Below are 19,945 nucleotides of genomic sequence, written 5' to 3' on the forward strand. Positions count from 1 at the left end.
AGAAAATGTTCAGATCACCATTCTTCTTTTTTTTTCTCGGGGGGGGGGGGATGGAGGAAGGGGCATACCTGGTGGTGCCCAAGGCTTACTCCTGCTCTGTCTTTAAGGATCACTCCTGGTGGTGCTCAAGGAACCATATGTGGTGCCAGGGAGTAAAACCGTGTTGGCAGTGATTAGGGTAAATGATCCACTCACTGTACAATTGATAGACCACATTTTTTAAAATTCTTTATGTTGCTGATATAATGCATTATGGATATGTTGAACCATCCTTATATCCCTGGAATAAGTACCACTTTTTGTGGTATAAGATTTTTGCAAAATATTGTTAAATTTGGTTTGAAAATATAGTATTGTAGATTTTTGTCTCTACAGTCATTAAACATACTGACATATTGCTCCATGATTCAGTATTGAAGAATTACCTGAGTCTAAGGAATTATCCATGTCATCTATGTTGTTAAATATGACCTTTGACTTCATTTGTTTTTCTGGTTCTTTCTTATGCTCACTGAGATTTTTAATTATGAGTTTACTAGTTTCTTGAAATAAGCCTATATTGCCATACATTATATACAATATATTTATGTATGTATGTAACACATATATGTGTATATATACATCACTGTATCACTGTCATCCAGTTGTTCATCAATTTGCTCGAGTGGGCGCCATTAATGTCTCTATTCGTCACACCACTGAGATTTTAGCAGCCTCTCCTCACTTGTCCTTCCCAATGGTGCCAGATTGGGGGCTCTTTTAGGATCAGCAAAATGAGACCCATTATTGTTACTGTTTTTGGCATATTGAATATGCCACGGGTAGCTTGCCAGGCTCTGCTCTGTGGACGGGATACTCTCGGTAGCTTGCTGGGCTATCCGAGAGGGATGGAGAATGTATGTAAGAGAATACAAGCAAGTATGTTAAAACCAAATACATGTGTGCTGCTTTAGATACATCAGTGTGCTGGACTATAAGCTTCTGGGAGCTTTGTTTTATAGTCTCTGGATCTTGGCCATTGATGGGATTACATAGCGCCGGGGGCAGTTTGTGGTTGTGACTGCCAAGCTACTGGAAAATGGGGGATCTGGGTAGAGAAGACCCAGTCCCGATCCAAGCAGACTTGGAGATCTCAGCCCTGAGGCCCATATACCTGGATTCCTCTGCTGGTTCCTTCATGTGTGAGGCTCATCTGAGTGTGTGGAGAGTGGCCTTGAGCATGGCTGTGGCTGGGTTCTGGTGGTTTTTGGCTGCCGGGTCTCTGCTTGGGGCTGGGAGGGAAACTCAACCTACCCGCCTCTGAGGGGCCCTGGTGAAGACAGCTTGGTGCAAGGGCAGAAGATTCTGCATCCATATCTATCTATCTATCTATCTATCTATCTATCTATCTATCTATTTTTATCACTGTCATCCTTGAGCAGGTGCCAGTGATGTCTCTATTTGTCCCTGACCTGAGATTTTAGCAGCCTCTCCTTACTCATCTTTCCCAAAGATCAGAGGCTCTTTCAGGGTCAGGGGAATAACTATAACCAATACCTGTTATAATTACTGGTTTTGAAATATCGAATACGTCACAGGGAGCTTGTTAGGCTCTGCCGTGCAGGCAGGATACTTCTCGGTAGCTCGCTGGGCTCATATATATATATACATATATATATATATATATGAGCCTATATATATAGGCTAAGAGGACGAAGAACCTCCGGCTCCGGGCACATCTCTTTGATTCCACTGTTCTTCCTGCATTAACGTATGCCTCAGAGACCTGGGCCCTACGCAAACAAGATGAGAACGCTATTCAGGTCTCCCAAAGAAGAATAGAAAGAGCTATGCTTGGAATATCACGTTTCACTCAAATGAGAGAACGAATCCGGAGTTCTGACATCCGTCGACGATCAAGGATCAGGGACGCTGTCTCATTTGCCAAGGTGTCGAAAATCAGATGGGCTGGTCACGTAATGAGATTTAAAGACGACCGTTGGACTAGAGCTGTTACTGATTGGATTCCACGGGATGTCAAGAGACCGCGTGGCCGCCCACCTACCAGATGGTCAGACTTCTTTGTCAAGATCATGAATGATCGGTTTGAGGCCCTCCATGTTCCCGGAGCGAAGAGATGCCATTGGGCTACACTAGCACGCGACAGGGACAAATGGAGACGTTACTGGCGTCCGCTCGAGCAAATCGACGACTAACGGGAAGTTAAGTGATTAAGTGATATATATATATATATATATATATATATATATATATATATATTACATGACTGTGTGAGATAGTAATTCACGTTTTGTCCCCTTTTTGCCCCGTACTGAATCTACTTGTCTTCACATTAGACCACCACAATGACAGAACTATTGGCCTAGCTTTGATATGATACATTGAATGAGCTATGCTAAAATCTATGACTTCAATACACTAGTGTATTGAAGGTGGTGTTGTGGGTTTAGTGTGGATATATGGCTTCCAGAAAATAAATGTGTGAACCATCTGGTCTGGTTATGTTATGGTGTTTGTATGTAGAAGGTAGTGGGATGCTGAATCATGCTTATTGACATTCTTGCTTTCCTGAGGGTAGCGGTTACTTTACTGCCTAAAACAAAGGCTCATAGGCTGACTTACCTGCTGTGGATGACCTCGCACAGCTTGTTTGCCAGTGACACTGGGAGCTGAACTCATCAGAGGTCAGTGTTTGTCAAAGACACTTGGGGTTGATCTGATTAAGACAGCTGGAGTTGACTTGCCAAAGTGCTGAAGGTAAATTGGTTAGCCTATTTTGCAAAATCACGTGGCATTTTTTACCCAGAGTCCAATACTACTATTTATAAAGCTACATTGGCTGTCCTTGCCGGGGCCCCTTGCAGGGGGGCGGGTTGAGTTTCCCTCCCCGCCCTGAGCAGAGTTCCAGCAGCCAAAGACCTCCAGAACCAGCCACCACCATGCTGAGACCACTCTCCACACGCATGATGGTACTGGCAAAGGAGCAAAGGCATGCGAGTCCTGGGGCTGAGATCTCCAAGCCTGCTCGGATTGGGGCTGAGCATCCTCCACCCAGATCCTCCATCTTCCAATAGGCAGGGGTTAGACCCACCATCTGGCCCCCTGGTGCCATATAATCCCATCAACGGCCAAGACCCAGAGACTATAAAACTCAGCTCCCGGAAGTGTGTGGCCACATTGTGCGACATCTTATTATCTCATTCTTACTTTGGACAACTTGGCAGGCTACCAAATGTAACCTGCCCACAGGGCAGAGTCTGGCAAACTCCCCGTGGCGTACCCTGTATGCCAAATACCAGTAACAATGATGGGTCTCATTATCCTAGCCCTGAAAAAGCCTTGAATATGGCACTCTTTAAAATCTCAGGGCTAGTACGAAAAAGACGTTACTGGGGCCTGCTCGAGGCAATCGACGAACAACAGGATGATCGTGATCATGATTGGGTCTCAAAATGGTGCCCACCATTGCTTCTGACTTGGGAGGTAACTGTAAAGATTCTTTCTTCTTGAGCAGATTCTGTAAGCATACTGAACAGGAATTCACACTTGGGTGTGAAATTTTCTTCTTTCTTTTCTTTTTGGTGTGTGTGTGTGTATGTGTGTGTGTGTGTGAGAGAGAGAGAGAGAGAGAGAGAGAGAGAGTGAGAGAGAGAGACAGAGAGAGACAGAGAGAGAAACAGAGAAACAGAGAGTACAGAGGATTGGACTGCACTTGGCTGATTTCAGGGATTACTCTTTACCCTGTTCAGGTATTATTCTTGGAAGTGCTCAAGCCAAAATAAGTGGCAGCAGGGATGAAAATTGTGTCAGGTGTGTCAAGGCAAATGTTGTTGTAATCACTGCACTTTCTCTCCAACCCTTGGACTGGGTTGTTTTAAAATCAATGTTGCTTTGTTGTTTTCCAGACAAATAGATCTGTACACAGGCTCTTGAAGAGAAAAATTCCCTGTTCCTTAAACTATTTTTACTTTTATGGTTCTGAAAACCTTATTTCATTTTTCTGTGCTTATTTTCCACTGGTTCTCTCTTTGGGGGGGCGGGGTGAAAGGGGATGGGTCACATCTGGCAGTGCTTAGGGCCTACTCCTGGCTCTGCACCTCTCGGGGATCACTCTTTGCAATGCTCAGGGGACCATCAGTGGTTCCAGGTATCGGATCCATGTTGGCAGTAAAGGTTTTCAGACTAAAAACTCATATGCATATATACTTATAATATGTACGTATGTATCATATTAGACTTTAGAGCACCGAATACTTTATTTCAAATGTAGGAAAATAGACATTTTTTTGATTCCGTTTCTTATTAAAATATTTTATCTTTTCTCTTATGATGTCTTAATGACATTATATTACATTTTCTAGTTTTCCTTATCTAGGTCCTGCACATTTATAATCAATTTATTCTTAGTTTATAACTCCCTTATGTTCAGAACCATATATTATAATTTTATAAGCTGGTTATGGGAGGACATAGGACTTGGATTAGCTTTGTGTTGTGTACAGTTGCTACAATAACTTAGCATCAGCAGATGCAGTAAGTAGCCATTGCTCAACAAGGTGAATGTGTTTGGAGCTTATGGTTAGTCCTTACCCCACACTCTTCTTTAACTCACAACCCAGGGCCGGAGCATTAGTACAGCAGGTCAGGTGATTTCTGTGCATATGGCTGACCCGAGTTTGATCCCCGACCATACCAAAAGTGATCCTGGAGTGCAGAGCCAGAAGTAAGTCCTGGGCACTGCCAGGTGGAGTCTCAAACCAAAAGACAAAAACAAAACCAACCTGACTCTTATTTTTCTTGAACATTTATTTTGGAAGAAGTTTGAGACTAACAATTCATACCAGAAGATTTATGAAGAGGTCAGTCTCTCTCTTAGCATCGAGGTTCTCACTTACATGTTGTTGTTTTTCTAGGCAGACTGGCACAGACTTCACGTCTTCCCCACCAGTTCCAACCTCACGGAACAGGTTACCCCCAATAGGCGCAGAGACTGGTGAGCAAAATACAGCGATTCCTGGATCTCGCCCTGTTTCTGTAAGACATTTCATTATATTTACGTCTAATTATTTAACGAGTCTGTTGGAAAATAAGAAAAACCAAATACACTCTAGGTACATCTTAAGTGTAATCAGTAATATTTATATTCGTAATATGTCTCCCTGCAAGTAAATAACTTCTCAGAATTTAAGGGATAGTAGAGTTAATTAACTATTTTGCCAAGTGATAATGTGAATGGGGCTAAATCCAAAATTTCAGATGTCAAGGGGCTATCTGATATTCAGAATAGTAAAGATGTAATGAAATAGCACAAGTATTAGTCATTAAACAGGCAGTTCATTGTGATTCCTACCACACAAATTCTGTGTTATCTGGTGTATTTTAAACTCTCTGAGCCTTACCATATTCTCATACAACGGGAATAAAAATTCCTACCTAAAAGAATTGTTAGACATGGCAAAAGCAGCAGAACCCAAAAACTGGTATAAGGAACTGAGCTTACCACAGTGAAGGTAAGGGGTTGGGGAGTTGTTACTGAGCACTGGAGGATAAGGGCTGAGGTAAGCAATCACTCCAATGGAGGGAGGATGGTGTTTGAACACTGGATATGTGAATCTCTATCATGAACAGTATTGTAAGTCATGATACTTAAAATTAAAAATAGTAATTCTTTTATGTAAATATTAAACTAATTTGTGAATACTAAGCAGTGTCTGGCAAAATTATGAACTTAATGAAATATTTTGGTCAGCTATTAGATATACATAAGCTAACCTCAACTCGGTTTTTTGCAATGTTGAGGCTATGTCTTTTTACCCAGATTCAAGTCAGTAGTACAATAATTAAAGGTCTGGGAAACACAAACTCCTGATAATGTGCACAAACAAATTTTCTGAAATTCACAATGTTGCATCACTTCACTTGCTCTATGTAGCATGTGTCTATTACATACAGCACATGAGACCATCTGTTGTGGGAATACAAAGACCTGAATAGAGATAAAGCAATGGAAAGGGTTCTAATCTCTGCTTCCTTGAGCATACCAGCCTAATCTGTTCCCAGGAGGCCAGGGTTTCAAAGCTTTCCTGATTTACTGTACAGTATGAAGGCTTAAAATCATAAACGTAAAACTGTGCATCCCATTTAAAAGCTTGATGCAGCAACAGTGCAGAAGTGCATCTCCTGACACTTGATGCAGTTAGAGTTGTTACCATTTCTTTGTTTTTTTTTTGGTTTTTTTTTGCTTTTTGGGTTACACCTGGCGGCAATGCACAGGGGATACTCCTGGCTCTGCACTCAGGAATTACTCCTGGCAGTGCTCAAGGGACCATATGGGATGCTGGGAATCAAACCCGTGTTAGCCACTTGCAAGGCAAACGCCCTACCCGCTGTGCTATTGCTCCAGCCCCGAGAGTTGTTACCATTTCTTAACATGATACTACCATTTAGCTGATCTTTAAAATACTTTCTTTTTATTATTATTTTTACTTTTCAGTGGGCTGGAGCGATAGCACAGTGGGTAGGGCATTTGCCTTGCAAGCAGCCAACATGGCCGACCCGAGTTCGATTCCTCTGCCCCTCTCGGAGAGCCCAGCAAACTACCGAGAGTACCTCTCCCACACAGCAAAGCCTGGCAAGCTCCCCGTGACGTATTCAATATGCCAGACACAGTAACAATTGTCACAATGGAGAGGATACTGGGCCCGCTCAAGCAAATTGATGAACGACGGGAGGACAGTGACTTTTCAATACTGTTTGTTTTGGGGCCACATCTGGCAGACCTTGGGGCTGACTCCTGGCTCTGTGATCATAGATCACTCCCGCTCGTGCTGGAGGATCATACAGGGTGGTGGGGATTAAACCTGGGTCAGTGTGTATAAGGCAAGCGCTTACCCACTGTACTACCTCTCTGCCCACCCCACCCTCCAAATAGTTACATTTTTATAAAGTTTAAATTTTTTTGTTTGTTTGTTTTTGTTTTGGGGTCACACCCAGCGATACTCAGGATATGATGAAATTCCTGGAGGAATTTCTACAGGAATTACTCCTAGTAGTGCTTGGGGGACCATATGGGGTGCTGGGAATTGAACCCGGTTGGCCGCATGCAAGGCAAACCCCCTACCTGCTGTGCTATCGCTCTAGCTCCTAAAATTTTAAATTTTGTTCAGGGGGAACAGCTCAAAGGGCTGGGGATTATGCTTGAAGAGGCCCTGCCATTGAACCCTAGCATTGCCAGGTGTGGTCCTCATGAGCTCTAGCAAACTGAGTCCCAGGAGCATTGCATTTCTTTTTTTTTTTTTTAATAATTTATTTCTTTATTGAATCACTGTGGGAAAAGTTACAGAGCTTTTGCGTTTAGGTCTCAGTCATGTAAATATCAAACACATTTCCCTTTACCAATACTTATTTTTAACCACAAACCCCAATAGAACCCCACCTCCCACCCCTCCCAATTCCTGTGAGGCAGATGAGTTCTAGTTAATACTCTATCTACTTTGACTAGATACATTGTTTCGATAGAAGTTGCACAATTATTGTTTAGAGTTTACGACCCCCCCCAATCAGACATGCTGAAACAGAGTTGTGAAATGATTTGCTTTCTACAGCTGGGTTTAAGAATAAAGTGATGTCGGCCGCGTGGTTTTGGATTTCTGCTATTTTACTTATTAACCCTGGAAGTATTTCTATTAAAAGTTAGATAGTTAAGAGATTGGTTTCTGTGCTCTGGAGTCGTGGCCCTGCCGGAGAGCCGCTCGTGGGGGGCAACTGGTGACTTCGGTTGGGCGTGAAGGACGGCCCAGAATGCCCCCCTTCCCATGAGGTCCCTGCCGCCCTCACCCCCGGCTCAAACCTGCTGTCCACAAGGCTCCCATGCGGCCGCCATCCTTCTTTCCAGAGAAGAGAGGGCGAATGGGGCAACACCCTTTCCCCTCCGGGCAGACATGATGGCCTGGATTAACGCATAGTCCGTTCACTTTTCTCCTCCAAGCTGCTGGGTTCTGCATTAAGTCCTTGTGCTTCTGGGGCTGTGGCTGTGCTGGAGAGCCGCTCGTGGGGGGCACCTGGTGACCTCGGTAGGGCGTGAAGGACGGACCGGAACGCCCCCCTTCCCATGAGGTTTTAGTCGCCCCCACACCCCCGGCTCATACCTGCTGTCCACAAGGCTCCCATGTGGCCGCCATCCTTCTTTCCAGAGAGGAGAGGGCGAATGAGACAACACCCTTTCCCCTCCGGGCAGGCATGCTGGCACGGTTTAACACATAGTCCATTTGCTTTTCTGCTCCAAGCGGGTGGCCTTCTGTGCTAAGTTCTTGTGCTTCCGGGGCCGTGGCCGTGCCGGAGAGCCGCTCGTGGGGGGCAGCTGGTGACCTCGGTCGGGAGCATTGCATTTCTAGAGCCTCACATGGCACCATGGTGCCAAGTGCCTCCAAACCTTTCCCCAAACATTAAATGTCTTTTTATCTTTAGCCTAATATACCTCTACTTTGAAATAGTAATCATTTCCAGTTAAGTGAGAATGAACCAAGTCCCGTGAGGCAGCTGCAGATTCTCTTTCGTTTCTTTGTGGAGTGCCTTGACTGTAAGAAGTGTCTCGCCCTTCCTTTAGCACAGAGGAAGACTTCTGCAGACGCGCGTGTTAAGTGCACTCCCTGACAGTGTAGAGCGATCGCCTCTTCGAGAAAGAACCTTTATCACGGATCAGCTCTCCAGGCCCAGCACAACTCAGACATTTCGGGTAAGTTCCTCTGTTACCCATTACTTGGATTTTCTTTTTTTAAAATTATTTGAAACAGTGAACTTCAACTTGCATTTGACTTTCCTTTTATAGTCGGATACCTCTCGAAAAGGTTCCTTGACACTGACAGAGTTTGCTGGTCACACCTGGGCCGCCGGTCAAGGATTTTTGACAGGTCAGTGTCCAGATATAAATAAGCTATGTAATAGATGATATTTCAAGTTTGGCAAAGAGAAATGAAAATAAATTAATTCAGTATAACGTTTTACATCAAACCACACAAAGGAAAATACAAAATATTTGTGTTCCACATACGAACTCCACATACAAACTCCAGAAATCTCTATAAAAAGTAAGATTATAAAAGGTAAGTACACAGTCGCTGTGGGTGCAAAAGAGAAAATGTGCAAATACTATCACTTAGAGTCCTTTGTTGTTGAAAAGAGAAAAGTTCCTTCTCATGAATCCTACAGGAATTTCATCATATCCTGTAAGAATTTCTTCATAGCTCACTATGACAGAGATCATTCTTTTTCTGTACCTCTCCTAACTTCACTAATTTTTTAAAAGAATAAATCATTCTCTTTCTGCCATAGAGTTTTCATTATTCCTTCCAAATAAAGTCTGAATCCTAGATCCTCTCTCAAGATCTAAATGTACAAATGCTTCTAAAACATAGATAAATATTCTAACTATTTTATATAAAGGTAAAGGTAAAGGTAAAGGCCCTCCCGTTGATCGTCGATTTGCTCGGGCGGGCCCAGTAACGTCTCCATTGGAGACTTTGTTGTTACTGTGTCTGGCATATCGAATACTCTCGGTAGCTTGCCGGGCTCTCCGAGAGGGGCGGAGGAATCGAACTCGGGTCGGCCATGTTGGCCGCGTGTAAGGCGACCGCCCTACCCGCTGTGCTATCGCTCCAGCCCTTTTATATAAATGTTTTGCAGATAAGTCCTTATTCTTAACCTAGCCTGTTATTTGAAGAATACGTTTTCTAGTTTGGAATTGAGGAGTTTAAAGGGATTGTGAAAGATGTTTTCCTTTTACTAACTGCTATCAAGGTTTTTGTTCTGAAATATTTTGCCAACATTTTAGTAACACAGTACTGTCAGTTTTCTTTTTCTTTCTTTTTTTATTTTTTATAAACCAGTGATTTCTTTAGCTCTGTCAGTTTTCTGTCAGGATTTTTGACAGGTCAGTGTTCAACTCTAGCACTGTTTAGCTGAGGAGTCTTGGCAATGCTTCACTCTCTCTGGACCTTCAACTCTCCTTTTAGGGAAACTTAGGGTGGATAAAGTAATTACTGCAATATGTATGAGAAGGGTCTAATTAGAGGATGCAAATGTACAGTGGGTAGGGTGCTTGCTTTGAATGTGGCTGTAGTTGGAGCCTCAGCATCCCATATGGTGCCCTGAAGCCTGCCAGGACTGGTCCCTGAGTGCAGAGCCAGGAGTAAATCCCAAGTGTTGCTGGAGTAACCCCAAAACAAAGTCAGAAAAGAATCTAACTAGGTATCAGGCACACACTGCTTAAAACATACTGTTTATACCACAGATAATATCAAATGTAAAGAATAATTTGCTGTCGACAGGGAAATAATCTAATCTTTAAATACTTACAATAAAAGTTAAGCGTTAGAATAATGCAGGTTTACCATTGCTTAAGTCAGTCCTTCCTTGATTCTGTCCTATAGTGATATCAAAAAATTCTTTCATCCTTTAAGAACTGGGTGCTGAAAGGAGGTAGAGTGATATGCAGGATATCATCTCAGTAACAATATCAAACCACAATGACAAAAAGGGGAAAAGAAGGTGCCTGCCATGCAGGCGGGGTGGGGGGGGGGCAGGAGGGAAGCTAATGACATTGGTGGAGGGAATGGACTCAGTGAAGGATTGGTGCTTGAGCACTGTACATCTGAAACTCACTCATGAATAAACTCATGAATAAGTAAAATCGCTCATGAAAAAACTCACTGTACATTTGTAACTCACGGTGATTGAATACATTTTTTTTTAAAAGTAGAATTTTTCTCCCATGCTAATTGCCCTAAGCTGCTATTGCCTCCTTTCTGCCCCCTCAGATATTCCTTATTTGTGTTACTAAGAAAAGTTCTGTCTCATAAAGGCAGAATAAACACAGGTCTTAGCCTAACTGTAAATTGGTCAAGGCCGAGTGGGCACACGAGTTTGTATAGCATTTAACTAGGCAAGGGTTCAATTTTCTATGTGCAAAATTCTATGTGAAAAGCTGGAGTCAGTCACCAAGAATAATTAATCTGTGACTCAAGGATAATTCCATTTAGTCTGAAAATGAGAAGGGCTCTAAGTGACAAGCAGGAACACCTACTGCATATGCAAGTAGGTAAAGATCCAGCAAAGTTTCCTACAGGAGGCCTGAACCGCAGAAATCAGGTAAGGGAGAAAGGACTAAATATTGATCCACTTGTAGATTTACAAATTTCTGTGCTTGGGTTTCACTAATAAAAATTAAAAAAAAAAGACTTTGGAAGATACATTAACTCTGAGTCATGAGATTACAAATTTAGAGTGTATGTATCATCCAGGAAAATGATGATGTCAATTATATTACTCCACACACTTTTTCCTTAAAAATAAAGTACTTTTTAAAAACTGAAAAAAAATTGATCTATATGCTTCTGTGGGTAAACAGTTGATACTGGTGCTGAAATAGTGAGTTTTAACTCGATTTTGGAGAAGGTTAGGCACTAAGCCAAGTGAGGATGACCGATAGGTTGTTCAGCAACAAATAAAGCTTAGTAGAGGGGACCAGACTCCATACTTGTTTTAAATCTGAATAAGCACGCACACACACACATACACACACACACACACACAAACACGCACACACATAAACACACACATTTACGTGACATGTGTGTATGTTTGTATATATATGTATATATATATATCAAATGCTGTGTAGTAAATAGATAATTTTTAGAACTATGAGTACTGCTCAATCCAAGGTCTCTCATTTCTACACAAGCAACTGAGGGTACAGAAGAGAGCTGGTCCTGTAATTTTTTCTTCATAGTATCATCTATTTATTGATATATATGTTAATTGGACTGATTTCAATGTCAGACTGGAAACAAAGGTGTCTCAAACGCAGATATTTTTTAAGCTGGCAGTTAAATGAATAATTCCAAGTAAATAGATAAATGTAATTAATAACTGACAGCATTGAATGCTCCCAAATTAAGTAGAGTACAACTATGATCACAGTTCAAGTATGATAGAAGTCTTTATGGGAAAGGGGAGTAAGGAAAACATCATGGAAAAATAATAACATATCGCCTGCTAACTTGATTTTAGGAAAGCTTGGGCTCCACTCAGTAAAAGGAAGGGGGTATCAGCTGTGGCAGGAATAACACAAGTGTATACAAAGACCTTCAAAAGCTTGGCATTTCTTCGGCAAATTGCAGATAAATTTGTTTAAAAATTGTGTCAGTCTCGTAAAGAGATCTTCTTTCAGGGGACATATTGACAGATTGGGCACCTTATTTACACAAATAATTATTAAAGAGTAATGATTTCTTTCAAGCTTGGATCATCCTTTCATTTATATTTCTCGTAGGCTAATTTATAAGTGCTGTAGAAGATGGAATCAAATTAGAAAAGAATAAAAGTCTTATTTGTATTACATTTGAATTTTATCACCCCTTTACCACACAGACATGCGTACTATCCAAACAATCCCCTCCTTATGATTCCAGTCTGCATTATAGTTGATATTCATGCTCATAAGTAAATAATAGATATCCATTTTTTTAAAAAAATTGAAATTAAAGTAGAAAGGAAAAAAAAAGCTACCCAGCTGGGGAGCCACTTAGTATAGGACTAAGTTTAGAATGGAAATCTTGATTTATAGTTACAGTGTCTGACTTAAAAGTGTTTCCTTGCTATTCTTGGCTACTTTTTTTTTTCTCTTTTAATGTTTTTAATTCAACCCTGAATAAAAGTCTATCTCAGTCACTGCACTAGTCCAAAGGTACGCCTCTCAGTGGTTCCTTGAAACTTAATTGCCTTTTTCATTCCTGTATTTTTTTTAATAATTTATTTTCTTTTTCTCTGACAAGCAGCTATATCTTATCTATCTTATCTTTCATTCCAAGTGAAGAAATCCCCTGAAGACATATTTGAAGGGTGGGAAATATCTCTTGAGGCAGCCAGAGTTAATTCTGCCTGTGAGAAGTAGAACTGAAAGATCTCTCTTGTCAGCTGAACACTTTGAGGCTCTAGTAAATAACCTCTGGGGAGCAGATTCTTGCAAGGCCACAGGCTCTGGGGTGGGCAGGGAACACCTTTCTTTCTTCTCAGACCTCAAATTGCAGTTTTGTAGAGAACTGGTTCTTGGTTTATGCAAAAGTGACATTTAAATCTTTTTTTTTTTAAATATCACCTACACAAGCATACAAAACATTCTGTGGGGATCTGAGGGTTTTGTTTGTTTGTTTGTTAAACATTTTATTGATAATCACTTCTTTTGATTGGTACTTCAGGTTCACAGAATCTACCTAAATCTTTTCAGAGGACAACTTTGACATCAAGAAGGAGATTCCAAATGGCATCTTGACAATAACCTGACTGGAACTACAGCCCTTGTTGGAGTACCAACTGTCTGCCTCAGCATACCCTTAATAACTTTAAATGAACAAGTATTAAACTACATTACCTGTTTGTCAGAAGTCTGAGGTGTTAGACTATTTGAAATAAATGCAGACCAAAAAATAATTTAAGTTTTAACACTCTGCACTGGAAAGAAAATACAAGTCAAACTCACCCATTTTTATTGGAACAGTCTGAAATTCTCTAAGCTAGGATCAAAGACTCTTGTTTGTGTTCATAATCCATTCTTTACAAAAGACATACAATGATGTGTTATTTATTTACACATTACTTAAAATATATTTGAGTATATTATCCAGGAATAGGTTATTTGTAACTTTTTGTCTTGTCCTATTTTTTTGTGTCTTTTTCTGTTGTTAACTATAAAAATCTTCATCTGCAATGTTACTCCTCTTTTTTACATTCTTTTAGAAAATAGCAATCATTTTTAGTTCAATATGCCTATCTGATTAAAAGTCCAGATATTTGATCTATTGGATGACTTTCTTACGTGTTTCTTAAAAAGTGCTTTAGACATTAGCATCTTCAAGGAATGTCAGTGGATAACTCTACCAAGTAAATCCTGACTTACTTATTTTCCTTTTCAAAATAAAGCTTAAAAGTTTTTTTTCCAAATGTATTTGTATTTAAGGCAGAAAATAATTTTATTTATTTGCTTTGGGAAAATAATTTTAAATAATTGCAGTTGGTCCTCTTTATTGTTCTCAATGTAAGTGGCTATCCATTGAAGGGACACCTTTGCAGAAGAATCTTCCTTATTTCATCACAATTTGACTTTACTCAAATGTCACCTCAGCAATGAAGTGTTTCCTGATCACTGCATTTAAAGTAGCTGTTCTTTCCACTTTCCTTTTGCCTTTCTTAACTTTTTCTTGATGTGTGTGTCCCAGTGAGACATTAATGAAACCAACAATGTACCAGAGTAATTTTCAGTTGGAGGCGAGGCTGTGGGTTTTCCCCCCACACACAACATGTTTTCCTTTATAAAGATTCAATTCCTTAGACTTATTTTGCTATTGTTAGATATCAAATTACCATAACTTCTTATTTTCTATCAGAAAATTATTTTATAGATCTGATTTTAATTAACTCTGAATTGGACTTTACCTATTGACATATAAATGTACAATAAATTATTGCAGACATATCTCTGGTTGTAATAAGTGAATATTTTATTGCCTAATTACAGAAATTTAAAAGTGTTTCAGGACTAGAATTAGGGTTGTCTTTAATCACAGACAAAAAAGTGATCATAAATACTATTACTTGCTTATATAAACTTGCTTTTAATCAATATGTTCTCCACTCTTTTTTTTACTGACTAAGGTGATAAATTGGGGAGTAGAGATAAAAGTGTTCACTCTCTGTATCAGACTTGGAAGATCACAGTTCCATTATTCTAGGTTATAGTCTTCACGGTCACGGTCATGGTCCTACCGTTGTTCATCGATTTGCTCGAGCAGGCCCAGTAACATCTCCATCATGAGACTTCTTGTTACTGTGTTTGGCATATCGAATACGTCACGGGGAGCTTGCCAGGCTCTGCCGTGCGGGCGAGATACCCTCGGTAGCTTGCCGGGCTCTCCGCGAGGGGCGGAGGAATCGAACTCGAGTGGGCCATGTTGGCTGCGTGCAAGGCAAACACCCTACCACTGTGCTATCACTCCAGCCAGGTTATAGTCTTAATTCAAAACTAATAGCCCAGAAAACTGAACCAAATGGTCGAAAACATACAAAACGTAACAGAACTACAGATGTTTAAAGTATTGGGACCATTAGCTATGAACTATTATCAAGAAAAGTGGAAGTGGCAGATAATTTTAACAAAGAACTGGAAACCTGAAATAATAATCACATAGAATTATAGACTAATACAATGACTGAAAGAAGAAAGCAACTGTGTCAAGCATATTAGACACACTAGAAAACAGGACTAGTAAACTAAAAAGATAGGTCAACAGACAATAGTATTTGGGAGCACCGAAAAAATGAATATTGAAGAAAATATATTGAAGCCATATGGGAAAGTCTTAATACATATAAATTACAAATGTGGCATAACATATATACAAAGTATTCATACATAAAATTATAACACATTAGTTGTAAAAAGAGGAAAAAGCAAAGGGAACAAAAGTAGAATTTGAAGAGATATTATGAAGTTTTCAAGATTGATGGAATAGCTGTGTATTCACTCAAGAAGTTACAGAAAACTAAAACAAGATACGTCCCAAAAAATCACACATTAATAGTAGTCAAATTGCTAAAGACAACAATCATTAAGAACATCAAAAATAACAAAGGCTTAATAAGACTTACTTTCAAAGGAATAACAGTAAGATTGACAAATGAAAGAAGCTGAGAAACCAGGGTAAAAGCATCTTTAAAGAGTTCTAAGAAAGCAACTGCCCACCCAGATATTTTTTTAAGTGGGGTGGATTTGGCTACACGTTTTTCATGAACATTGTCTTGGTGAGATTCAGCTGCAGTTCGACCTTTCCACACTCAGGGTTGAAGTCGGCCAGCATTTGTGCCTCCTGGCTAATGTTTGGTGTTATTAGAACAATGTCATCAGTGAAGTGGAGGTGGGGTAGTTACTGACAGTCTATCTTCTCTCCCATTTCTTCCCATTCCAGTTGTCGCATGTTGTTCTTGATGGTGGCAACTGAAGAGTTTCGGTGAAATAGCATCACCCTGCCGAACCCCTCTCTTTAAATATATGATCACTTCCTTGTAGAATGTTGAGATCCTGGTAGTGAATCTGTTAATACAGCTTGCAGAGGATCCTGATGTACTGAGTTTGAAAACCCTGTTTGGCTAGGGCTTCTATGGCTGCTTCAGTCTCAACAGACTGATTCTTTAAATCAATGAATATTAGACAGAGTGGCATCTTGAACTCTCGTGAAACATCAATGAGCTTGGTCACCGTGTGTATATGGTTGATTATGCTGAATCCTTTTCGGAACCTGGCTTGCTCGCATGGTTGTCCTTCTAATGTGTTCTGCCTATTCTATTCAGGATGACTTGAATGAACAACTTGTAGACGATGGACAACAGGCAGATCGGGCAATAGTTGCCGATGTCGTGGATGTCTCCCTTCTTATACAACAGAATGGTCCTGCTGGTTTTCTATTGAGACAGAACCTTGCACTCAGACAGGTAGCATGTGAAGAGCCAAGCTAGTGTATTGACAAGTACTGGAGGCAGATTCTTCAGGTGTTCATGTCTGACCTTGTCTGGGCCAGGTACTCTTCACTTCCGTACTGACAAAATGGCGTGTTGGATTTTGGAAGGGATAACGTTAGGAACGACATACCCATCCTTTGAAATTTGGTATGTGGGCAGGTGGACGTGGCTAATCATTCCTGTAATTATCACATACTTTAGAAATTTTTTATTTTATACGAATTTTTATTCATTCATATTTCAGCCCATTTCTTCCTTTTCTTGTCTTTAGTAACTGGAGCCTCTCACAGAGCAAGGTAAGAGGAATCCTGAAAGGGAAATCTTTCTTTGTATTTTATTTTATTAATTGTATATATATTTTTGGCTTTTTGGTCACACCCAGAAATGCTCGGGGGTTACTCCTGGTTCTGTACTCAGTAATTACTCCTGGTGGTGCTCAGGGGGACCATTTGTGATTTGAGGATCAAACCCTGGTCAGGCTGGAGCAAGGCAAATGCCCAACCTGCTGTGCTATCACCCTGACCCCTATCATAAATATTTTTGTATATTATAAATCTCATGACATGTATGAAAAAAATAAGTTTAGTCCGGTAGCAGCATTTTGCCTGATTTTAAAAGAATGATTTAAACTTGGTCATGATATGCAACTGGCCTCTCCTTTCTCATCCTTCTCAGTGCTGCCATATCGGTGAAGCCTTCAGGGTCAGGTGAATGAGACCAGTTGCAGTTACTGGTTTTGGCATATCAAATAAACAACGCGACAGGGACAAATGGAGACATTACTGGCGCCTGCTCGAGCAAATCAAGGACTAACGGGAAGTTAAGTGTGATAAAGTGATGATATGCAATTATTTTAATCTTTTGCTGGAATTTAGTTGCCAGAAAATTTATTTGCTACAGACATTTTTTACATCTATGTTCATCAAAGATATTGGTCCATAGTTTTATTTGTACATTTCCCTGCTTTTTTTAATCTCTTTTTATTAATTAACTTATTTTTAATTGAATCATTGTGAGATACATAGTCACAAAGTTGTTCATGATTGGGTTTCAGTCACACAATGTTCAAACACCTGACTCTTCACCAGTGTACACTTCCCAGCACTAATGTCCCCAGTTATCTAACCCATGTCCCCCCACCTCCCCACCTGCCTCTATGTCAGGCACTTTTCTTCTCCCCTCATCCCCTCTTTGGGCATTTGGGCATTGTACAATACAGGTACTGAGAAGCTATAAGGTTTTTCCCTTTACCTCTTTTCAGCACTCAGTTCTTGTCCAGAGTGACCACTGCAACTATTATTGTCATAGTGGTCCCTTCTCTATTGTCGTAGAGAAACTTTTCTATAACAGATCTTCTCTCTCTCCACCCCCCCCCCCACCACACACTCACATAAGAACAACTGAGATCAACCTTAACATGTGCATCATTTGACCATAAGAATTCACTGAGGAATGAGTCAGGAAAAGAAGGACAGACATAGAAATATTGCACTCATCTGTGGAATATAAAGTAACAGAACAGGAGGCTAACACCAAAGATTAGTAGAGGTAAGGACCAGGAGGTTTGCCCCCACAGCTTAGAAGCTGGCCTCACATACTGGAGAAAAAGGCAGCTCAGACCAACTGAAGTGTGCTGGGAGGACTCACTCAGGTTGGGAGCTGCCAAAAATAGAGTATAGACTGGACACGATGGTCACTTGATACCTATATTGCCAACCACAATACCCAAAAGGAGAGAGAGAACAAAAGGGAATGCCTTGCCACAGAGGCAGGGTGGACGGCAGGGCGTAGATACTGGGATCATTCATTGGTGGTGGAGAATGGGCACTGGTGGAGGGATGACTAACCGATCATTGTATGACTGAAACGCTAACATGAACATTTGTAAATATGTAAGAGTACCTCACGGTGATTCACTTGGGCACAGAACGGCGCACCTTAAGATACCTGTGCCACCCAACCCTCCGGCAAAGACAAATGGCACTGGCGCCTGTTTATTGTTTTTGTTCTCCCCCGAAAGCCTTCACTCTACCTCCTCCTGTTCAGGCAGGGAAGACATGATCAGGGAATTTTCAAATCCTTGTCGTTCTTCTTGCTCCCTTGCTTCCTCCATAGATAGGATCAGAGAGTAGACTATGTCACTGCTAAGTCTGATGACACCCCTCCACACAACTGAGCTGGGGGGGTCATATGAGTCTTGTCTGTATGTGTGGGGGGGGATAATTCAGAACTTCTCACACCCAAGAGTGTGTGGTTCCCTTGGCTTGGAGAAAAACCAACTTTTCAAAGTCCGGTTTCATTGTGTAGCTGGGAAAAGATCCAATTAATTATTGCATCACAGTAGATACAGTATATTCTATAACTTGTTTTCTTTTCTTCACTGGATATTTTCCCGTCTCTCTAAACGGGTGCCTGGAGGTGACTCTAAAAACCAGCAGTGTTGGAGTCTCCCACTGCTTGGGGGACCCAGCCGAGGACACATGCCCAGTGGTAGGAGGGCCGGGTGGATGCTGGAGGCCTCATCTTACAGTCCCAGAGGCGCGCGAGTGGGTAGACACGGGATCCTCCCCATACTGGACCCCGTTATCTGCTCTGTGGGGGTAGGACTAGGGTGGTCCGGCGCCCGGAACCTGCCCCCAGCCTGCTTCCTTCTTAACCCCGAAGCCCAACAGGGTGCGGCAGTTATGGGTGGGTTGGGGTTTCTGTTGCACTGGGGTGCACTGGTCGCCGTGTGCCTAGCGACCTGCAGCCTCCTCCTGGAGCTGCTGGTCTTCCTCCGACACTGGCAGCAGCTGCAGGACATGCAGACGGTCCACGGGGTGTACCCCATCTTGGGACACACGCTGACTACTAGGATGTACTCAAGGGGTAAGTGGGAGCTCGGTGGGGCTGCCACTCGCCCCCTCAGATAAAGTATATCCTTGCTAAGTTTGAGTCTTGTTGATCTATGGAGAGGTGATAAAATGGTGTTGAAACCTCCCACTTGTATTGTGTTGCTATCAATGTCTTCCTTCAAGTCTATGAGTAGTTGCTTTAAGTACTTTGCTGGTCCCTCATTAGGTGCATATATATTTAGGAGTGCGAGTTCTTCCTGCTGTACAATTCCTTCAATCAATAAAAATGACCTTCACTGACTCTGTTGACCTTCTTCAGTCTGAAACCAATGTGGTCTGATATGGCCACCCCAGCTTTTTAATTGGGGTTGTTTGCCTGTAGAATTGTTTTCTAGCCTCTGAGTCTGTATTTGCTCTGACTGTTCAGAGGTGTTTCTTGCAGGCAGTAGAATGTTGGGTTCAGTTTTCTGATCGATCCTGCCACTCTGTGTCTTTTAATTGGTGCATTTAGCCCGTTGATGTTGAGAGAGATTATTGTTATA

At 41.3% G+C, this 19,945-nt stretch overlaps 1 protein-coding gene across 2 annotated transcripts in view; it reads left to right on the forward strand.

Moving 5' to 3' along the window:
* The window catches only part of FAM149A (family with sequence similarity 149 member A), a 36,546-nt gene extending 22,930 nt beyond the window's left edge, over positions 1–13,616 (forward strand). The window contains exons 11-14 of one of the 2 annotated variants that reach the window (XM_056114119.1): positions 4,914–5,034; positions 8,606–8,734; positions 8,828–8,909; positions 13,257–13,613. In XM_056114119.1, coding sequence (XP_055970094.1) covers positions 4,914–5,034; positions 8,606–8,734; positions 8,828–8,909; positions 13,257–13,330 — 406 coding nt within the window. In that variant the 3' untranslated portion in view covers positions 13,331–13,613. Of the gene's footprint in view, positions 1–4,913; positions 5,035–8,605; positions 8,735–8,827; positions 8,910–13,256 lie in introns of both variants that reach the window. The other variant, XM_056114118.1, reaches the window with a different exon arrangement.
* The last annotated feature ends 6,329 nt before the right edge of the window (positions 13,617–19,945 follow it).

Source organism: Sorex fumeus, unplaced genomic scaffold (genome assembly GCF_029834395.1).
Source record: "Sorex fumeus unplaced genomic scaffold, SorFum_2.1 ptg000024l, whole genome shotgun sequence".
In the NCBI taxonomy this organism is placed as follows: Eukaryota; Metazoa; Chordata; class Mammalia; order Eulipotyphla; family Soricidae; genus Sorex; species Sorex fumeus.